This window comes from Zeus faber, assembly GCF_960531495.2.
Source record: "Zeus faber genome assembly, chromosome: 8".
Lineage (NCBI taxonomy): Eukaryota > Metazoa > Chordata > Actinopteri > Zeiformes > Zeidae > Zeus > Zeus faber.
The window spans coordinates 14,048,178-14,070,677 of record NC_137195.1 but is presented as its reverse complement, the minus strand read 5'-3'; the positions used below and the strand labels follow the sequence as shown (position 1 = coordinate 14,070,677).

The window sequence follows — 22,500 nt, the reverse complement described above, 5'->3', positions numbered from 1 at the left end:
GCATGCAAACCCCCATTAAACAAACACACACACACACACACACACCCAAAACAAGCCGACGCTCAGTCTGATATTCTTTGACCCAGTTGGTGTCGCTACAAGAAGCAGCCAAACATCCGAGGCATACATTGCTATAGCGATGAGACAAATAGTGTCCAGATTCCAGTCACAGGGGCTAGCAATTCCTGAGTCACAGACACACACACACACACACACATACACAACACACACACACACACACACACAGACACAGCTTTATGAGGGAGAACGCTGCACTCTCCTGCAGCAACATTCGAAAGCGCACCAGCTGCTTGATGCCCCTCTCTGTGCATTCCAGCGTGCATCGTAGGTATTTAAGCCCGAGCGAGAACATTCTCCAACCCACCTGTGCAGATGGGCTCATCCCCACTCCACCGCCGGTCGCCTTGGCAACGGCGGATGATCGCATCCAGGCCGCTGGGCAACGTGAATCCAGGGTTGCAGCGCACTTCCAGCAGGGCAGAGAAGGAGTGAGTGGGAGAGAGGAGGCGAGCGGTGGAGTTGCCGCCGGGGGTCAGAGGCCAGGGACACACACGACCTGGAGAGGGAGAGAAAGAAACGGAAAGATCCAGAGAGATCCAGAAAGGAGGAAGAGTTGGGAGGAGGAAGTCGGGGAACAACGGGTAGATCATGACGGGCTGGCCGGTCAAGCCGGTGGGAGCCATTTAGCACAAAACCCTTGTCAAAGGACACTATGAGGGGTTAAAAATAAAACGAATCCTTGCAGGAAGCCTCAGTTGTACAATGAAGAAACATCACCAAATCCTTACACATGCACATAAAGATGCATATAGGAACAGCTGTGCACATATGCATGCCCAAAAACAACCACACACACAACACACACTATTTCAGACAGACACCTACATGCGTGCACACACACACACACACACACACATGCACACTCACACACACACACACACACACACACACACAGACACACACACACCGTACCTGGAGCGACGCAGCTGAGGCCGCACTGCCCATCACACAGACACTGGCGCTTGGCTCCGCAGTCGCCGTCGGCCTTGCACGGCCGAGGACACGACCCCCTCCTCTCGTCTCCCAGCAGCCGCTCCGGACACGAATCCGCCGTCCCTGAGAAACACAGAGAGCACCACCGTCTTCACAGCGCAGCGCAGCCCGGGTTTGTTTGTTTGCTCCTATTCTGTCAGTGACCCATCGTAAAAGACACAAACACACACACACACACACACACACACACACACACACACACAGGCGTAAAAAAAAAAAGCTGTGTTGACCGAGCCTCCGCTGTATGCAAACGCAGAGCAAACATCAAACATCCGTGTTTGTGAAGGGGTTAAAAATTAAATGCTCTTTCTCTGAACTTATTCACCCGTCTTGGTTTAGTGTGAATTCAAGACGGATATCTGCCTTATAAGGAATAGCTACTGTGATACTATCAATAATAACATTAATAGGAATAGTAGTAAAACGCGGTGAGAAAATTTGAGCTGGGAACAGAATCAGTCTCAGCCCCCAAATTCTACTATTCCCACACATTCCATCACACACATCATAAAGCCAGAACCTCCACCTCAGTATTTTGCACCACACATAAGAGCGTGCGTTTTACAGCTCCACATTTTTAAAGGTATACCACGTGTTATTCCCTGCTATTCTAAGTGGAGGCATATGTGAGTAATCCGACGCCAAAACACACATGTGCACACAGCTGACACACACGCTCATACAGAGCCGTGCACACACACACACACACACACACATAGAGAAACACCTGCATGCACAAAACTCTTTACAATAAAGTTGTATATCTTGTCCGAAAATGCACGCTGGGAGAAGTTTGGCCGGACACGAGGATGACCTTTCGGTCCCAGCGGTCGTCCTGAATCTCCAGCAGCAGCTCATGCGATTAACGACTCGATTTTGTGCGTATTCAGCGTCCCCTCCGCGTCGGTGTGATGGGATGTGATGGCGGGCGGTGGGAGGTGGCGGTCGGAGGTCCTACCTGGAGCCTGCGGAGTCACGGTTCCAGCCAAAAGCCAAAGCGACAGGAGCAGCAGCGCAGGGTCCATCCTTGGAGTCTGGCCTCAAGACGGTATAAGGCAGGGAGGCGCACAGACACAGCATTTTGAGGGAAGGGGGAACAAAGGGTGGGTGGATGTGGTTGTGTGTGTGTGTGTGTGTGTGTGCGTGTGTGTGTGGTGAGGGTGGGGTAGTGGTGGGTGGGAGGGTGTTTGGGTGGTGGTGGTGGTGGTGGTGGTGGGAGCGTAGGGCAAGGGTACAGACCGAGAACACACATCTGGTTTGTGTTGAGCGGGAGAACACTGAGGAAAATTCCATTGTCAAGGACCTTTCACCCATTTCTGTCAAGACAGCAAACACACACACACACACACTCACACACACACACACTACACACACACTTACTCCCACATGCAACAACAAACAACAAACACGAGATGCAATCAACTGAGCGAACTGATCGTTTGCCTTGTTTTTGAGGACCTTTAAGAAACCCCCACGCCGACCTCCACCACACTAATGTGCATGAATCCACACAGGGCCTACAGTAGGTGGTCCAATCTTTTTGTTTTATTTGGCGTAATTGTAATTCATGGTGTTTTGATTCCGAACACTCCAAATTAGACTAACTGCTTCGTGCAATCGCTATTTACCGTGTTACGCGTCCGGTCCATCTCATCCAGCTAAAGTGAAATTACACGAACTGCTCCTTTAGTCAAAAGCAAACGGCAATTATCCATATTTTTTTGTGCAACAATTCGTATTTGGGCTGTTTTAGTTGAGCTCATTTCGTTTTGCACAACATGTGAAAGCTGCTTGCAGTCCATGGAAGCCTGGAATTTGGGACCTGCTCTTTCACAACATTAGGAATTTCTGAGCCACTTAAGCGGAATTTGGGGCAAAGGAAACAAAATAAAGTCAAATTTACCACACAAAATAAGCGTTGCCTTATCTTTAGCCATATCTTTTGCAAATCAGCATCAAAAAAACAACCGTTTCTATTACGACGGGTGTCAAAGAAAACATTGCAGCAAAACAAAGAACCAGTGAATGAGAATAAACTTTTATTGGTGTTTTGGGGATTTCTCAACTACATCCAAATAAACCAACCCTTCAATGGGCTGGGCACCATGGACACAACTGACGCAGCAGGATAGTTGCAGTTCAATTCGAGTCACTAAAAAGAATTATCAACCACATCTGTGAGGATATTAGAGAATACATCCTGTCAGGAGAGCAAACAACCACTGATTTGAGGTCAAAATAGGCTGAAGAAACCGAGAGAGAAAAAAAAAAAAAAAAGAGAACCATCGGGGAACATGGAGATGGCGTGCGCAGTCCAAAAACACATCCGACAGAAAAGTCACAATGAAAGATAACTTAAGTCTGCGTGACTCTCATTTCCAAGATATTAAAATTAACCGGTTAAAAGTTTTTCCGTGGAATCCATGATCAACAAAGAAACCAAGATGGCCGTCCTCTGGGAACAGGCTCGCCCAGCTGCGGATGGAGTCCGTCGGAGCACGGGGGGGGGGGTTGGAAAGGGAAAGCGCGTAAATGTCAGAGACAGGTGTCAGACGGCAGAAAAGCAAAGGTTATTCCAATTTCGAATAGTCTGTCCGAGGATCTCTGGAGATCATAGGTGGTTTCAAGATGCAACAGACTTTGTTCATCTTTCGAAGGAAAAAATAAAAATAAAATCATACAAAAAGAATCATAGGACAAGCGACATTAAAAGGGGTAACAATCATCATAACCATCACGATAATAATAGTAGTAATGGTAGCTATTCAACATGGTCTATAAAGGACGTAAGCACATTCTATCACTGCTCTGACTCAGGCCTTTGCTCCTCAGAGAACACGTCACGTAGTGTACCGGAGCCCCACCGCGGACACAGAGAATCTCATAAACACATATCGTGGTGAGGGCTGTCTTACTGAAGAGGAAAAAACAAGAACCCCCCCCCCCAAAAAAAAAAAAAAAAAAAATTGTATTAGCAAGCTTTGTAAAATCAACATCAAAATTTTGGCTTTTATATTCATCCCAGAAATCTGAGAAAATTGACACCATTCCGATCGACGGGGATTACGAAAAAAACCCATTTCCTGGAATTTTTAATTACATTATGCTCATCTCAAAAACATTCACACTTCTCGTCGACCTCCCCGCAAACTCACGCCTACTATGGGCCCCCGCTCTGTAAAAAGAAGCCCCTCTCTCTCTCTCTCTCTCTCTCTCTCTCTCTCTCTCTCTTTCTCTCTCTCTCTCGCGCCAAAAATAGAAATGCTTCCGTTTAAAATTCGTCGTAAATGTACAGTAATCAATGTGCGTTTCGTTTTTTCGTTTTGATTTCCTGGGAAGGCGGACCGTCGGGAGAGCGTTTTTTTGTTGTTTTTTTTTTAACCCCACTCAGAGCTAACCGTGTTATTCATGTACCATGGAGGAGTGAGGCACAGGACGAGCCGCCGCGAGGAGATTTCGGCGTTTATGGCTGTCGTCGTGGAGGGAAGAAGGGGGGTCGGCGGCGACACAACATTTGGAAGAGGAGATCAAGAGGGGCCCGTATTTTCCCGCGCCGTCGCAACCAGCTTTCACCAGCACGCGTAAATATTAATACAGAGATAGGGGGGGGGGGGGGGGGGGGGGAGAGAGAGAGAGAGGTCCAAAGACACAAGTATGAGGTTTGACAAACATGTACCAATGATAAAAAATAATTCAATCCGCCCCGTTTGTACTAGCCTAATAAACTAGACTAATCGTTATAATATAACAGAGAAAGTGAGGTGTATGGTGAACAGGGTGCCATATGTGACCCGGGGGGGGGGGGCGATGAAAAATAAAAACATCTGACTGGCATTTGTTGCAACTGGTTGCATAAGACAGGGTCGTGGATAAGGATAGTGCTGGACTGTATACAAAGCATCTTTGCATCTGTTTAACCCTTTCCCTCCCTCTCCCTCCTCCCCCCCAGCATGCCCTTTCCCAGTGATGAAATCATTGAAAAGAAAAAAAAAAAAAAAAAAAAAAAAAAAAAAAGAAAAAGAAATAGGTGCTTGAGTAATATCCACAAAGAAAGTTGAACTATACAATTTTAAGATCATTATGCTCTCTATTTTACAACTGAAGCTCCCCCCCCCCCCACTGTTGCACCTGCCTGATAACCAGATGGAATAATAACTGTCTATGGTTAAAACTCAGCCCACCCCCCCCCCCCCCACCCCCTCCGCTCCTCTCCTCTGCCGTGCAAAGATATCTCAGATAGCGTTCAGAGTCTCTACCTCCAAGACATATAGAAAATATACAAAAATTATTCTCCAAATTTGCTCTCCCTCAAATTTTTACTTCAATATTATAAAAATATACAATTCTCCGATAACAAAAACCTTAAAAGTCATATCTCTCATCTGTCTGATTAATCTCTCTGTCCGTCACTTGTTAAGGACCACCAACTGTGACTCGCCCCCACAGAACAAAACACCTGAGCTTCAATATATATAGATATATAGATATATGTATATATAACCCTTCTCCTTGTACATACATTCATCATCATCGTCGTCGTCATTATCAACCTCATCATCATCATCATCATCTCGTTCCCACGCTGTCCATTAAGCAAATTGAAAAAAACAAGAGTCTTTCGATTCAATCCAGCTTAGTCCTCTTCATCACTGGTCGGCGAGGCGGTTCTCGTATTTACTAAGTATGTTGCGACAGCGACCAAGTTCCTTCCTCATCTCCGCCACTTCCTGTCGCAGGTTGGCGTTCTCGCGCTCCAGGTACGCGGCTCGCACTGAGATCTGGTTCTCCTTCAGACGCCGGGCGTCCCGGGAGCGCTTCGCCGCCTCGTTATTTTTACACCGCCGGGACCAGTATTTCTCATCCTGAGGAGGGGAAATAAAAGAACAAGAGGGTTGAATAAACAGGAGAAAATAACTCGTATATGGCTCTGCTGAATCGAGTTCAACAGAATTTTACCAAAATAACTAATGAGAGAATTTATGCAGACAAATATGCAATATAAATAAATAATCAGGATGGTGTGGTCAGGATGGCATGAACATATTGCATAAATATATATATATATACATATAATATATATGCAAACTTGCACAATGTCCTTTTTTGACAGTGTGAATTGTTTATACAGAAGACTATTTTTAACGTTTAGGTTTTTCGTATTTTGCCATTTTTTTATTTTTTGTTAATATTCAGGTTTGTTACATATTAAATGTTTTTCCATTTCTTTATTATGGTTGCCTATTGCCCTATGGGATTAATATGGTCCATCTATCCATCTATCTATCTCTCTTAAATAGATGTTTATTTGTCTGTTTCTCTTTTTTTTTTTTTTACCTTCCCTCTAAAGGCAATAAATAAATGAGGAGTTTATAAGGATCCTAACCTTCAGGTCATCGGGTACCAGCATCTTGCGAGCCTTTTTGATCATGGGCTGTGGTTTCAACTCCTCGTCGCTGAAACGGTGCCTCCTGGGGTCGAAACTTTCCTGGCCGGGAATGCTGGACAGGGCCATGTCTGACGGGTCCATCTCAAACATCCCCATGCCGTCCGGCCCGCTGTCCGTCGGCGTGAGCAGCGGAGGACAGGAAGACGAGGAGGAGGAAGAGGGCGACTCACAGGAGTCGTTCATGCTCGTTTGACTTCCTGCAAAGCGAAGAACGACACAATTTAAGGGCGCATTCCTCCAACATCAAACACGTCCGTACCAATGATAGCCTGAGATTGAGAGATTGAAGACGTGGCTGCAGGAATTAGGGGGCCATGTTGGAGGCTTTACTGAACCCTGACGTACTGCACGGTGTCCACCAGATGGCGCCGGAGCGCTACTGGTTATCTGTGCGTCTCTAATTGAATATACTGTAAGAATATGGCAGGAGGCAACTTCCAACCATTTTTCACTTCATGGAGCAGCACAGATTTGAATAAAAGAGAAAACGTATATAACGTGTGCTTGTGACACGTAAATAGAGATATACAATATAATCAACATGGTTTACACTGCAGCAACTAGGAGTGCATATATAGTTAACGCTTGAAGAAAGAAGACCGCGAAGTAAGAATTACAAGACACAACAAAACAAAATGCTGTTGTGAGAGAAATGACGACTTAAAGTTACATTTCCAAATTTGTCTAAGGGACAGACCTCTGAAAAACATTGGCACACTGTGGGATCATTTACTACACAACCGGGGAGATAAAAAAAACAGGGTTTAACTGTTCATTACATAAGAGAAAGATAACATGAGATAGATGAGTCGGTAGGTATTTGTCGTTTGGGCCCCCTGGAGGTCCCTGGACCCCGGTTCCAGACCCGCTGGTCCCAGAACAGATGTGACACCAAGACCAGGACACCGTGTTCCTTATCGGCTCAGCCAGCGGAAAACAACAACCGATCAATAGACCCACCAAACAGCTACAGGAGTGGTTAAAACCCTTTAATATTAATAAATACACAGTGATCCAAAAGGGGGGCATGTTACTGAGCGCTCTCTCCCCTCCCCTCCAAGCCTGTTCTTTAAGTGGGGCCAGTATAGGGCGAAAGCTCACCACACCCCCTTCGAGGGCAAATGGAAACAACAACTTTATTTTCCTTCGCTGCTGGAGCACCGATGCCCTCTGACCACCGTCCAAACCCAAGGAAAACCGACTCAAGTTAGCGCTCAAGTGACAACTCGGCTATACAAAGCCCTGGATGCCGGACGTTATCGACTTATTCATATCAAAACCATGTTGAATAGTATCCGTTGTACAGCATTGGGTTATTTTTCCGACTTACAACAATAACTGAGAGGGGAAAGGCGATAACATGAGCACCACTAAAAAAAAAATAAAAAAGGCCATTAAAGGTTTTCGGTGGATGTTAAAAGGAAAAATACTCCACGGTTCTCCGCGGTTACAGTCCGAGAACACACCAGCGATACTATGAGTTGTTATTATTAAAGATTTGTGTGCGGCAACCCCAATAGACCTTTAAAGAAGAACAGCTTTATAATTCCCTCAAACTCCTGACAGCTGATGCAGTGAGAGTAAAAGAGCCGTATCTCGAATAAACACGCAGACCGGCGTCGTCTAATGAAACCAGAAACACTTTTATCTACTGTGGGGGCTCCGGGGCCACATGCACTAACAGTCCATTTGCCTCGTCCTCTCTCCCCGCACACGTATGTAGCCAGTGTAGCGTGGACTGATCCAGGCAGACATCCTATTTAGAGTCTGAGAGCATAGGGGAGCTCTTCCTCTCCCTCCCTTCCTCCCGTCCTCGCTGGCTCCTCCTCCCGTGTCTGCTGGCCCTGCCTCTAGTTCTCTCACTCCAGTACTCGATGCCTCCGCACGTGTAGTGACGCGTGCACACGGCCTGAGCGTGTGAGGTGGGGAGAGATTTAAAGACACGCAATCACACTGGCTCCCCGCGCGCGCGCGCGCGCACACACACACACACACACACACACACACACACACACACACACACACACACACACACACACACACACACACACACACACACACACACACACACACACACACACACACACACACACACACACACACACTTCTTGGCTCTATCTTTACAGTGTTTTGACCCTCACTATACATGAGTAATTGACTTGCAGGGAACACCGATTGTGCTGTACACTGAGTGAGGTCCACATGCCCAAATTATACCTTTGTCACAGCTTTCAGGTTGACTCGTCAGAAATAAAAAATCTCTATCAACAATCCCTTTTTATTTTTCGTTTTTTCCTTGCTCTTCGCTCGCTGTCCTTGCCTTGTTTTTGTTTTGTTTTTTATAATCCCTATTTTTCCACCGTACCTTTGAAAGAATCATCCTAACCGTTTCCGAATACCCTCTGCCAAGTTGACTTTGCGTTTTGAGTTCTGTGACTTTGTCCACCGGGTTTGTTTTGATTCTACGGGCCGAGGAAAATGCTTGGTCACCATGGTGTTCGGGGTGAAGTCAAATTTGATGGCTGTAAATGCTGATACAGGGGGAGTTTTTAAAAAACACCATAAAACTGTGCTGTCATTTCGACCGCCACTAAATTAGCGGAATTACCAACCACCACATTGGGGGAGTGTTTTTCTTCCAAACTTTAGAGTCTGCAGGACCTTTAATGGGGTTGTTGGCATTGTGTTCTGATATGGATATGTCCTTGTGATCTGACACTGATGGAACGCCATTAGGTCCATTTCACCTTTTCAGCCCTTCATGGACTATTCGGTTGAGGCCAGTGGAGGTCCATGTCTCTGAACTTACCATGTAAACAGTCGGTTCCACCCAGCATTTGTGGCTGTGCCACTTCCAATCCGATGAGCGACGGCGGCGAAGAGGCGCCGGAAGATGAGGAAGATGAGCAGGGGGGAGGCGAGGATGGCGGGCACTGGGAGCTCTGGTTGGGGACGGCGGACTGGGAACACTGCGAGGGGACTTGGGCGGTGCTGGAGCTGCTATTGTTGGGGACGCTGCCCATGCCATTGTCGGTGAGGAACTCCTCCAAGTCCATGTACTGTAGCTGAAACAGGCCCCCGTCCGCTGGCAGACTCCTGTCCCAGAGCAGGGGCCCCAGGAACTGGTTGTAACTTCCTCCGCCACCGGCGCCGGTGGCGGCGCCATTGCCGCCACCTACTCCGCTGCTGTTCCTCAACGAGCACGTTCCCAACGAGTCTTCGTCCATGTCCAGAGATCTGTCTTTGTCCGCTGGAGAGAGGGACAGTTCACAGTCACAGTCATTAGTTTCTAATGATCTGCGATGGCAAATATCTGACTACCTCCTGCTTCACGTCTTAAGCCATTTTTGATCTGCGGCCCATGCAGAGCTGTCATAGGCCTAAACTCTCCATAACAACGGTATTAAAGGGCCTGGCAAGAGTATCCAACAGATGCATGGCTGCAGGATCTCTCTCATTCTGTCCCACTCTCGTTGTCTGTCTTTCCTTCTATAATAAACCCACAAACACTGACACAGATGGACCAGATGGTAGCTGAATTGCAGAATTAATCATGCGCCGAAATCAATTTGTCGTTATAGCGTAATCTGCTTAACAAATCTTATAATAGCTACCACTTTTTTTCGGCAAAACAAGCATAGCCCAATACATGTCTTCTTTTGAAGATACATCCAAACCTGTCCTGAAATGATTGTAACCTTCATCCCACTTTAAAAGAAAGTTGTGTTCGGGATCATAATCAAGTTGTACTTATCAGGGTCGTTGTGGACTCATATTGAAATGCAGGGAGTATCTTTTGTTGGGCAGAAGATTTCAGAACTAGAAAAATAGCCAAAATAAAATAGTAGCCTTAAGAAAATGTTAATAGTTGACAATAAATGCCGCTGCCATTATCTGTCAGATAGTGTGGTTCCAATCAACACCGCATAGAACACAGACGGGTGGTCAGGTCACATGGAGACACAGCTGCCTTGCTCACAGGACCCACTGCTACGGTTGTTGTCGGGTTCTAGTTGCACTGTCAGTGGCTCCCTGCTGCACGTTTCCATTCCGAAAAAGCCCTGCGACGTACATTGCATTCCGACGGTCACGCGAACGAGGACTTGAAGGCGCTCACCTTTGACATCACAGGTGGTCTTCAAGCGCTGGTCTCCCTTCATGGGATGCTGCAGGAGGGACTTGAGTCCCGCCATGGAGCCGAGGTGTCCTCCAGAGATAGAGGCTCCGGGCTGAGTGCAATTCCCAAACTGTGGGCTGGCTGCTGCCGCTGGGAGGTCGGGGGTCAAGAGCTGGGAGAGCTGCCTGGACATCCTTGACCAAATGGAGCTGAGCAACAATGCCTTGGTTTCAGAAGTGATCGAGGAGAAGCTGAACACCTAGCAGAGTCACATAGTTTAACACGAGAGTGAGTGGGTGTGTGTGAGTGGGGAGGGGGGGGGGTGGTGTTAGAGGAGTGTAAATATATTATTACATTTGTAATATGTATATAGACCTATATAAACATAGCATATCTAACACAAAAGTATATATAATTACCCTTAATAACATATTAAATGCAAAACAATAAATATTCATATCGTGTAAAACAAATGCAGGATTTTTTTTTTTTACCTTATTGTCGATTACGTCTGCTCGATTCCACGAAGAATCATTTTCGTGCAAGTATTCCGTTAAAGTTAGGGTAAAGATATCAAAGTCCTCTTCGCGGATTGAGCTGTCACTCTCCGTGTGGGGGAGAGGTTCAGAAAACAATCTGCATATGGAGTATGGTCATTAAAAAAAGAAAAGAAAAAAAAAAAAAAGGAAGGAAGGACACCAGCAAAAAAATAAAAAATAAAAAAAATGATGATAATAATAATAATAATAATAACAATAACAATATTAAGTCCGGAGGAGCGATCGACAGTCTTTGAAAAAGTTCAAAAAAATATATATATATCAATATATATATATCTATGTGTGTCAACGCGTACACACGAAACGCGACCAAAAAAAAAAAAAAAAAGAAACTATTGCAAACGCGGAGAATAACAAAAAGAGGAGAGAGAGAGAGACGCTCTCGGTGCGCGCAGCGTCGGTGCGGTGCTGTTGGTCAGATGACAAGTTTCATCGCTGGTTGGAGCTTCTACCCAGTGTGTGTGCGGGCGGCGGGGGGGGTGGGGGGGGCGGCGGCGGGCGGCGGGCGGCGGGCGGCGGCGGCGGGGCGGGGCGGGGGCTTCTCCTCCGCCTCGATGTACTTTTTTCCTCGTCCTCCCAGTCCAGTCACGGGCACGGGCTTTGGGTCTGTGCTGTCCTCTCAGCTGGAACCGACACGGGCGCTTCACGTGACGTCACGCCCTCGCGAGAGGGGGGAGGGGCGGGGGGAAGGGGGGGGGGGGGGCGGCGCGAGCGGGGCGTGTCCCGCGCGACTCTCAATATTGATGAGACACACCCACCCTCGTGCCACACCTCGAGGAGGGCGCGCCATACCATAAATTGTTTTGTTTTTTAAAAAACGTACACCCGAGCTGACTCATCGCGCGCACACACACACACGCGCATTTCATTGAAACTGACACTGACACGGCTGCCGCAACGACGAGACGCCGTCGTCTCGCAGCCTTGGTCAATAAAAATGTGCATTCATTCTCCACGACATCGCCACAAAAGTATTTATCGTTTGGCGACGTATTTATTGGATGGGCTGCGGCGGCTGCAGCCTGTCACGGTGTAGTACGGCAGCTTCCTCCCCGGCTCCCTCCTGTAATCCACGGAAAACGTGAGCGCGTGCGTGCGCGATCGCGTGCGCGCGCGCGCGCGTCGCTTTCCAGGCGGGAGGAATGCAACGACACGTTGCTTCCGACCTCGGGCACAATCGGCCCAGGCGAAATAGTTTTTCCAGCTCACGTGTCGGAGGCACGCGGGGATGAAGCCCGGTCCGCTCGCCGCTCCGGCAGCGGGTTGGCCGGGCGGCGGCGCGACTCCGCCCCCCGACGGCGCCCATTGGACAGATCTAGGTCAAGCTCCCCGCCCCGTGGGTTCCCCAACGCCACGGCCGCGTGAGACTTGTTCGAGGCACAAAAGCGCGAGGTGTCCGGGCGTACTGTACAGAAAAGCGCGCGTGGTAAACAGGGCGCCACATGAAAGCCCCTGTTTTCCCCAAATCGGACGCGCATGAACAGAGAAGTGGGAGCATTTGAGCCCGACGTGCATTCGATCAACTGAAATGAACGATTAGAAATGAATTTGCACGTGTCTGCACGCGAACTTGATGATTATTGTTATCATTATCATTATTATTATTATGATTTTCGAACGGATCGATGCGCTAAAGGCATCACCTCGGCGTGTTGCTGTTTTGGTTTGTTTTTCTCCCCGTGCCAAATGAGTCTTTGCAGGAAACAAGAAATAAAATACAAATTAAGTGCGCGGTGGGGAAAGCATGCACACAAGCGCAGACAAAGCTCAGGCATCGTGCTTTCTGTCTTCTAAATTGCCCCCCCCATCCGTGTGAAATACATGTGACTGCCACACTGCGCTCGAGCCATAGGCCGTGGAAAAACAACCACACAGGGAGGGAGCCACGGCAAAAATGAGCTGCCTACTGCCATCTTGTGGATTCGTTACGAGCGTGTGGCTTCACAGGGCCTTACGTTTTGTGCGGCGCTCGCACACAGCGTTTACCTTGACCACACGGTGCCGCGCCGTTGTTCCGACGGCCCACTAATCTAAAACACCGTGAGTCTGAAAAATGGACGGCAGCCTAACCTTAAACTTAACCATCTCTACCCTCGAGCCAAAACGTGGCCACCTCTCAGCTTATGGCTAAACTTGACAATCTCATTCTCATCATCATTTTTCGGACTACTGGGGTTTCGGAAAAATGGGCAGCCCCCAACCATACAGTATCTCAAATTCCCAACGTAATTTAATAACCTAGATATTTCTGCCTACTACCTTGGGTAGATATACAGCCACTGCTTCCCAAAATCTGTCTAATTCGGTGATATTAGCGAAGCAAAGGACATTAAACTAAATCAAATTACATTATGATTATACAATTAAGTATAATAATATATAATATATATATATTATATATTAATATATATATATTATAATTTATACGGCCTCTTCTTGGTACTGGTATATTTATTTTAGTAATAATAAACAAATGGAAAACAAGTGAGAACACTTATGGTTTATTTAACGCTGAATCAACTACTGACTTTCAGTAAATAAAGTGATAGAAATCTACTTAGAACTATCTTTTTTCTTTAGAAGAAAAAAACACAAGGCTTTACAGGGTATGGACATTACTTAAGTGAATAAAGTGACAGAATGTACTTAAAACTAGTTTTTTCTTTAGAAGAAAAAAAACAAGGCATGACAGGATAACATGATTGCAGAACAGCAAAATAAGAATAAAACATATAAGGAGTTAATATGAGAGGCATGTAGACTGAATTACACATACATGTAATCATACATTTGCTTCTATGATAGGTCCAAGTCTTAAACCCACTGTGCAGGAAAAACAATCACTGCTAAAAAAAAGAAAAAAAAAAAAAAAAAAAAGATACAAATAACATAAGCACATGTTACGTACACTTGTTTAACCTGTCGTCAATCTCTTGGTATAAAAGCTATGAATAATGTCTCAAACAAAATAAAGTGAACATGATAAGCAAGGCTTTTTGTAAGTTCATTTTGGCAGGAGAAGGGTCCTTATATTGCCTATTACTCGTAAATTTATGCTATGTTTGATCAAATTACTAGGTAATATTAAGCACTTTTCAAATAATGTTTATACTTATAACCTTTGGGGACATACAGATTAAACCATCACATACTGTAGGTGGGATTTCACAACCTCAGCAAAAAACTGACCAAAGAACAAACATGCACTGACAAACTGACTCTACCAACAAATGTCTTTGTCCCAATGTCCCTACTCCTAATTAATGCACTTTACATTTTTTGAAAACCCTCAGAGAGCTCCTAAAGGAAGCACAACAAGACAAAGTACACAGCAGAGACAGTTATTATAACAGCAAAAGGTGTTGCAGGGATGCTAGTGAGGATTTGGAGAAGAGAAATACATTAGCAGGTCAAGTCACTTAAACTTGTCTAGTAACTGCACAGTGTCAGCCAAGCATAGTGTCAATGCACTTAAGGGGTTCATGATCCTATGGAAACAGTTACATAGTTGAAACCTCTTCCAACATAATTTGGAAGGTTTCAAGTGATATATTTTTAGGATGCTCTACAGTAGTTGTTAACACACTCATTCCAGTGTCAGTAGAGTAAATGTCGATATAGAAACCAGGCAAATACAACAGCTCTTCTAAAGGCATCTGACGCCAAATCTTAAGTCCCTTTTCTTCTCATCTTCTAATTCTAACACTAAATAAGTACATTGTAAGCCACTCTTTCAGATACCAGTTTCTCAGTATCCGTAAACATCCTGGGGAGATAAAAGCTCCCCTTGGCCCTCTCGCCCCTTCCTTCTCTGTGCGGTCATCACTGAGGACTTCAGGCTGATAGAGGATCTTCTCTGAAGTCCTTTAGCCCTGCGGCTGCACGACAAGTTGTGCCTGTAGAGGAGCGTGGCATTCCAGAAGCAGGCAGAGCAGCGCCTGCAAGTAAATGACCCCCTGGTTCTATGTGAGGCCCGGTGAATGTAGGCTGCCAAAAGCCTATGAGACTGCTTCCCACATACAGTGCACTTCAGTCGTTCCTGGGGGGTCAAGATTCTCTGTGGGTGTTTCACAGCCCTATGGACTAGCAGCGCTGCTTGGCGGGAAAACATTGCATTAGGACACATGGCACAGGCAAAACGTTTGACGGGGACTGTGAGTGACGAAAGGATTTGCACCTTGAGCCCACCGATGGTGACAAGCTCATAGCCTCCCCCCTCTGGTTCACCCCATCGCCGAATCTTCAAGAGCAAAGAGCCTGGCTTTTTATTCCTAAACTTCCTTTTTAATGGCCTAACCATCCTCTTCCTCTCATTTCGCTCAACTCTGGCTGTAATTGATGAGTCCCATTTTTTCCCCTCTTGTTCCCTCCACTTGGACTTTTTTTTTCTCTTCTTGTGCCTTCTCATTTCATCAGGCTGTGACTGGATAATCTGCGTGGGATGTTGGTGGGGCTGGGTACTGGACTGATAATGATGATGATGATGTGAGTGGTGGTGATGAAGATGATGATGCTCAGTGGAAGGTAACTCTGTAAGGGGTTGGAATGGAGCCGTGGTATGAAGTGTATGACTACGGGAGCCTGCTGGATAAATATGCTCCCCTTTCACTCCTGCTGGCGAATGCTGGTGCTGGGGGGGCATTATTGTAGAGTTTGGGGGCAGAGGCTGCGAGTAAGGCTGGGTATTAGATGTTTGGGCTGCTGCAGCATCATAAAACAAAGGAGAGTAACCAGCAGGTGGCTGTGGGGGAGCCTGCTGGTGACTATGAGTGACAACACTGTGACTCTGCCCTCCATGGCTTTCAGTGGAGGGAGCCATCTGTAGTAGCGCATTGGTGGCAGCCTCACTCTCAGATGGAGACTGGTCCACGTCTGGCCCACCTCTGTTGTCTCCTGACGCACTGCTACCCTCTTGTGGGTTGGCCTGCTCTGCACGAGTAAGTCCATGCTGTGATTGCCGATGTCGAGTTAGACTATTGGAATAAGCAAATGCTTTACCACATACTTCACAGCAGAACAATTTTTCACCCCCACCTTCATGCACTGTCTGGTGATGGGCGGTCAGGTGGAAGTGATGGCGGAACGACTTCCAGCATATAGCGCAGGTGTAAAGCCGGGGAGGGGGTTGGGTGTCAGAGTCTTGAGGTTTTACATCGTGAGGATATGAGTAATAAGAGGAGGTGTTTGCCTCGTTCTGGTTTCTCTCATGGGCCACACTACATTGAGTGTTTGCATTAAAGCTGTTCAGGTTTTCACCAGCTGGCGTTGTGGGTACCTCTTCCAGCTCCCCTTTCTGATGGAGCTTACTGTGTCTCCTCAGGCTTTGTGAGTAACCAAACTCTTTTCCACAGATGCTGCATTTGTAATTCTTTGCCCCGGTGTGAACCGTTTGATGTTTGCTCAGGTGAAAGGCCTCTCTAAAGTATTTTCCACATACAGTGCAGTGGTGAGACTTCTCCCCGGTGTGAATCCGGTCATGCCTGCGCAGGGTTTCACGACGTGCAAATCCCTTTCCACAGACACTACAGAGATAAGGCCGAGGGAGACCACCAGGTCCAGATCTAGGCGTGTACTGTCTGCGTTTAGTAGGTTGTCCAGCAGCTGTTGGATCTTTTTTAGCTCTTGGCTTTCGAGGACGCTTTGGTTTGGCAGTAGGATTCTGCTGGTTGATGCTCATGCCCGCCTGGTTCCCCCCACCTCTGAAAGTTTTATCCATGCCAGACGTTGATGACGGTGACCCCAGAGGACCTAAGCCAAGACCCCCCAACAAGCCCCCAATAATATCTCCCCGATCATCTCTGTTCCCACTGCTACTAGCTGCTGTTATGGCAGAAATAGCATTATTGACGGAACTAGTGACATCATCCTCTGAGTCATCCAGCAGAGAGGATAGGGGCAGGTGAGGCTGTTGTGGCTGATGATGATGCTGACTTTGACCCTGTGGGTGAGGATGCAGAGTTGGAGCCAAGGGTGCTTTTCTCAGTGCCGGGCCCGTCATCCCACTTCCACATGGGGAGGCACCAGAGTAGCATGGAGATGGGTTACCTTGAGAACGGTGATCATCGTGGTAACCTGCATAACGATTCCGAGAGTAGTCAGAGGGGTATTTACCATCTGTTCTGTCCCTGTCATTGGGATTCCCTCCCCTTCCAGACTGAAATATGCTATCACACCCTAAAGTGGATTTCGGTTCTCCTTCACCCACTATGATGACACCATCCTCCTCCTCAGTCTTCCCATAAATTACCCCTCTGCTGCCTTGGTAATTCTCCCCACTTCTATTGCCTTCTGGACCCCCATCTCCATTATTTCCCGTCTTGCCGCACCTTTGTTTGGGTCCCCTGCCTGGTTTTCCACAAGTTCCTGAGGCAGCATGGTTGAGAAGTGAGGTGCTTTCCCGAAAAGAGCGACCACAGGCTGGACATCGGAACGGCTTTTCTTCATGAATCTTTTCATGACGTGTCAGCGACTCTCTACGATTAAAAGCCCGAGAGCATGTAGAGCAACCATATGGGCGGGCTGAAGAATGTATCACACCATGCTGGAGCAGGTGCCCTTTTTTCTTAAAGCCTTTGCCACAATCAGAGCAATGGAAGATTTTGTCTGGGCTAGGACAGGAGTTGGATGGGGGTGGTGCAGTATCTTGGGTGGAGTGGGGAAGGCTTGGGTCAGGTTGCGCCTTAATGTGAATTGGGTTCGGGCCAGTTGTTGCTGTATTGCTTGTACCTGCTGCTGTTGGCTCATGCATGCGCAAATGCCTTCGCATGCTTGATAGGTGAGTAAAGCTTTTGCCACAATCCCCACAGTTATAGGTGGATTCTGAATCAGGTTGTGTGGGATTTGGTCGCATGGGGCCCTGGTTATCAGCTTTGGAGAGGTGAGAATTGTTACTAACAAGCACTGAAGCTGCAGTGGAAGAGGGAGCAGAGGAAGAAGAGGAAGAAACCACTGAGGAGGATGATGACGATGAGGCAAGAAGGGACGACGGCTCCCCTCCCAAACTTGTCATACCAACCCCACTTCCAATTAACGCAGGGGGCTGACCGTGGCTAAGACCTCCTCCAGCACTAGTAGTATTAGGATTTCCACTGTGGCCATGGCTACTGCTACTATTGCTGCTGCTTTCAGATTTTCTCTGGGGCAAATAGCCCGCCATTGCTTTCTTCCTCCTACTGCTGCTACTGCTTCCCGCTCCACTGCTTTCCCCTTTACTATCATCCTTTGACAAGGATAAATGAAGCGGCAGCGGAAGAGGCAACCCTGCTTCCTGCTGCATTAGGGAAGCAATTTGATTAGATGAGAGAACAGGGATGCCCTGGAAATCAAAACCACTCAGGGAAGATGGCTGCGAGCCTGGGTGTAGTGGGTGATGAGGATGAGAATGAGGATGCGGATGGGACAGGGTGTGGGGTGGCAGTTGTTGCTGCTGTGAAGTCTGCTGTGGAGGCTGGTGCGGCAGGGAAGTAGAGTGACCATGTGAGTGAGAAGGATGCAAAGCTGGTGGTGGAGCAAGGCTAGAACTAGAATCACCACCTGTCTGACTTAAACCTATGCCCAAATGGTTGTGCGTTCCCTGTTGAACCAGAAACTGCTCTAAACTAGCGTTGGCAGGCACCCCAGAAAGAAAGTACTGATTAGCAGCCAACATGCAGCTGAACTGTTGGTGAAGGCTTCGTGCATCAGATTGTGTCCCAACTAACTGATGTCCCAGTGAGCTGACTGCACTACTGCTTGAAGGGTTGTTGGAGGTGGCCACCGAGCTGGAGGGTGAAGGAGAGGATGAGGAGGGGCCAGGTGATGCTTGAGGGACAGAAAGACCTGGGTGTAGTGGAGGAGGCGGTGGAGGTGCAGGTGTAACTAATCCTCCTAAAGAACTTCCACTAGAACTGCTTGCCCCAGTAAAATGCTCAAAACGGCTTACACCTGAGTGTAACTGCTCCTGTGCTATTGTGGTCTCAGAAGGTTGAAAGGAGCGCAAGAATTGTGGGTATCCAGAAGCATGGCTAGAGCTGCTCCCACTCATTTTGCTTGACTTCGAGCGAGAGCTTTGAGATGAAGGCTGTTGCTGCAGAGGCGGTGGAGGAGGAGCACTCATCTTTCCAAAAATGGAGGCAGAATCCGAAAAGGCGTTACTCCTAGACCCTTGGAGGGGGCCCAAGCCTAGCCCGGACAGAAGAGCTCCAGAAGACTCAGCCTGTTGCTGTTGCTGCTGCTGGAGTTGATGCTGGTGAAGCTGCACTTGCTGTTGATGCTGCAGTTGTCGATCTAGACCAAGGCCTTTGAACTGGTGGGCTTGGTGCCCACTTAACATCTCTATAATGTCCAAATTGTATTTTCCAAACTGGAACATTTCCCACTCACTGGCACATGGGGCTGCATGGGCCACACCTCCAGTGCTTGGAGCAGCAACAATGATCCCACCACTGCTTATAGATGAACTACGTCCAAAGGGAGATGTTAAGTTCCTACTTCCTCTAGAAATACTGAAATCACTACGGCTTGATTCTGAACTCCTTCCAATAACACTGCTAGTATTCCCTCCTGATCGGTTACTTCGACTGCTGCTACTACCTCCCGATCGTCCACTTTCCCCACTCTCCATTCAAAAGGAGAGCAAACAAGTCTGTAAAAAGTGATTATGATAGAAGGGGTCTTTCATTCACAGATAAGACTCCGTCTTACTTTAAAATTGCCGAGGAGTATTTATTACAAAGCAGTTCAAATGATATCCAACAGTTTCTTAAGCCAGTTAGTGTGTGTTCATCCATTGTTTTCCTTCATCCAGGCAAGTTTCCCCATCCCTGTTGAGCCAGGAGACTCCTATGACTCTAAAAGACAAGTCCAAGAGATAAAATCATAGAGGGGAAAAGAAAAAAATATTTCATAACTTTGTCATAACCTTTTCTGTTTCTATGTGTATTAAATATGCTCTTCAGAATAGACTAGCCATAACAAGCATTTGTAGCTTCACAATAAAAAAAAAAGTAACAGCAGCAAAAAAAACACAGGTTGACTCATTATGACAGCGTATTCATTTAATTAATTTATGTCAGGCGAAAGGCCGAGACATGATTCAGCGTTAACTACGCCGGTATTTCCTCTGCAGTGTTTATGGCGGCGGTGAGCCTCTTTCACTATTATTACACGTTATTACTATTATTGCACGTCTTTTTACGTTTTACCCAAATTTCGCCATGCCACTCATCCCAGTCTTACTGCCAAATATAGAAAAATATATTAAAAAATAAAATAGAAAAAGGACCATCTCGATCCCGACGATTGTGCTATAGTTCACATTCTGTAATGTCCAACCCAATGTTCCAAAATATTTCCCACCATGAGTTCTCAATCTTTGCATTTTTAATAGTAATTTTCATGTTATTCGAAATAAAACTTGTTTAACTTTGTAATTTCGCGACCAAGTCGAATGTAGAAATGCAGAGGACATTACGTGGCGGAAACACGTACAGGGCCCAAAGCAATCACAGCACTTGCGGTGCTGCATCGCCCGACATGTAGTTAGATTTATGGGGAGGAGCACGTTAGCTCCGGCGGTGTCTCTACGTCCTGCACAAGGACCAGAAATACCTCTGGCAGTGTTTTGACGTGCGACCATAAATCGGCCTTTAGGGGTTGGGTTGGGCAAGGGCCAGGGTTAGCAGGACCACTACAGAGCTGTCAGATATTCAGATATAAGCAGATGAAAATGATTCAGATAGAAACTCATATCAATTTTATCTTCGTATTACCAATTTCACTTTGTATTTGTATATACCAGCCAATAAAATATAATATATTAAATAAAGACAAAATAATGATTGTGGTGTGATTATGGATAAAATGTCAAAAAAATATTTAATATGTAAAAATTCCCTGAGTCATAAAAATTGCCCAGCCTGATAATTGAGGAACACGCTAGTTATGTCACTGCAATTTACACATTTGACACTTCTTATTGTTTAAAGTCGATTCAAGTTCAAAGACTGGTGTTGCTCTTAGATTGGTGCAGTACTATAGCTCTCACAGTGACATTTAGTTATTCTAAAGTACGTCATTTACGTACGTCAAGTAAGTCATTTTATCAGCATTTCACAAGTCATCTGGATAGACAAGCAAACTAACCGAGATGCTGTTGGGATATTTAAAGCCGACCTTCGCATAAGGTAGAAGCAAATCTTAGGAATAGTGAAAAGTGAAGGATGGTTATCTAACAGATCTACTTGCTGTTGGTGACACAACATAGTTTTATATCCCTGTCCACCATGACCCGAACCTTGGCTTCTCAGTCTTGCCTGATGTTCTTGCCTGATGTTCTTGCCTTTGATTTGACTAATTATCTTGAGGAACATTGGGTTCATTTATCCATTTGTATCTATGTTTTTGTATATTTTTAAGTTAAAAAGTATATTGCACCTTGCAAAGGTGCAATATGATTTCAAATAAATGTGTTTTATAAAAATAAAAAACAATCATAAATTATAAGTGTACAGAAAACTAGGAATTTGTGATGATCATAAATTTGTCACTGTCGCTGGCATTTGTTCAGAAATGAAAATAGCAACAAGCAGAGTTGAAGGAAGGAGACCCAGATAGGACATGAGTAAATTAAATATTATTCCAAGGCATCCTCTTGCTGTAGTGTTGAATGAAGTGACATGGCAAAAATAGGTAACGTTAGTGGAACAGTGGTGCAACTCAGATAATGGAAAATAAAGCGTGGAAAGAGGTAGCACATGAAAATGAAATTAAGATGAATTGCTTCTTTAAATATTGTGTTACAAACCATTGTATATTGTATTACCATGTACACAATTATTGAAATAAAAAAATGAAATCATTGTCACAGCAACAAAGGAATTAGTTTGAGGTGAATTTCCATGACATATATGAAGTCTTGAGCAGTTGTGTGGATATGAAAAATAGATTGCAGCAAGTTTGAAAATGTTGAAACATGCAAAAAAATGCCTCCAGTTGCACAAATTATTTAATTTTGATTGTAATAAATGAGACCCAGTGTTTTTAATGCTTTAATCCTGGAGCATTGCGTGTGCGGTCAAAGATCTTTCCTATTATTGCTAATTATGGATCCTGGCTTGAATCTACCATACAACTTATTTTCCCTGATATATTCATTTTTTGGCCTAGCCAGGGACAGACCGATCTGTGAACAAGACACTTTATTACAAGATTAAAAGCAGGACAACAAAGATCGTAACCCATAAAGTCACAGTAGTATTAACTGCAGTGCCACAACACTGACTGAGGCGTTACTACTGTATTATCAATCTTTTACAATAGATATA

The 22,500-nt window shown here is 46.0% G+C and overlaps 3 protein-coding genes across 5 annotated transcripts in view; all 3 read right to left on the bottom strand.

The window, feature by feature from the left end:
* Positions 1 to 2,124, bottom strand: part of ntd5 (ntl-dependent gene 5) — a 10,087-nt gene extending 7,963 nt beyond the window's left edge. For both annotated transcript variants that reach the window (XM_080005817.1, XM_080005818.1), the window contains exons 1-3: positions 2,033 to 2,124; positions 994 to 1,137; positions 386 to 577 (exon numbers count right to left, since the gene is read on the bottom strand). In XM_080005817.1, coding sequence (XP_079861943.1) covers positions 386 to 577; positions 994 to 1,137; positions 2,033 to 2,099 — 403 coding nt within the window. In that variant the 5' untranslated portion in view covers positions 2,100 to 2,124. The remainder of the gene's footprint in view (positions 1 to 385; positions 578 to 993; positions 1,138 to 2,032) is intronic.
* A 3,394-nt stretch (positions 2,125 to 5,518) lies between these two features.
* Positions 5,519 to 11,150, bottom strand: dbpb (D site albumin promoter binding protein b). The gene is made up of 5 exons (XM_080005153.1): positions 11,132 to 11,150; positions 10,638 to 10,896; positions 9,330 to 9,770; positions 6,458 to 6,717; positions 5,519 to 5,936 (listed from the first exon to the last, which is right to left on the bottom strand). The coding sequence occupies exons 2-5, from the start codon at positions 10,828 to 10,830 to the stop codon at positions 5,721 to 5,723; spliced, it is 1,110 nt and encodes a 369-aa protein (XP_079861279.1). The 5' UTR covers positions 10,831 to 10,896; positions 11,132 to 11,150; the 3' UTR covers positions 5,519 to 5,720.
* A 2,538-nt stretch (positions 11,151 to 13,688) lies between these two features.
* The window catches only part of LOC307234029 (uncharacterized protein), a 10,468-nt gene continuing 1,656 nt past the window's right edge, over positions 13,689 to 22,500 (bottom strand). For both annotated transcript variants that reach the window (XM_080005574.1, XM_080005575.1), the window contains exon 3: positions 13,689 to 20,025. In XM_080005574.1, the coding sequence (XP_079861700.1) occupies positions 14,946 to 19,799 (4,854 nt within the window). In that variant the 5' untranslated portion in view covers positions 19,800 to 20,025 and the 3' untranslated portion in view covers positions 13,689 to 14,945. The remainder of the gene's footprint in view (positions 20,026 to 22,500) is intronic.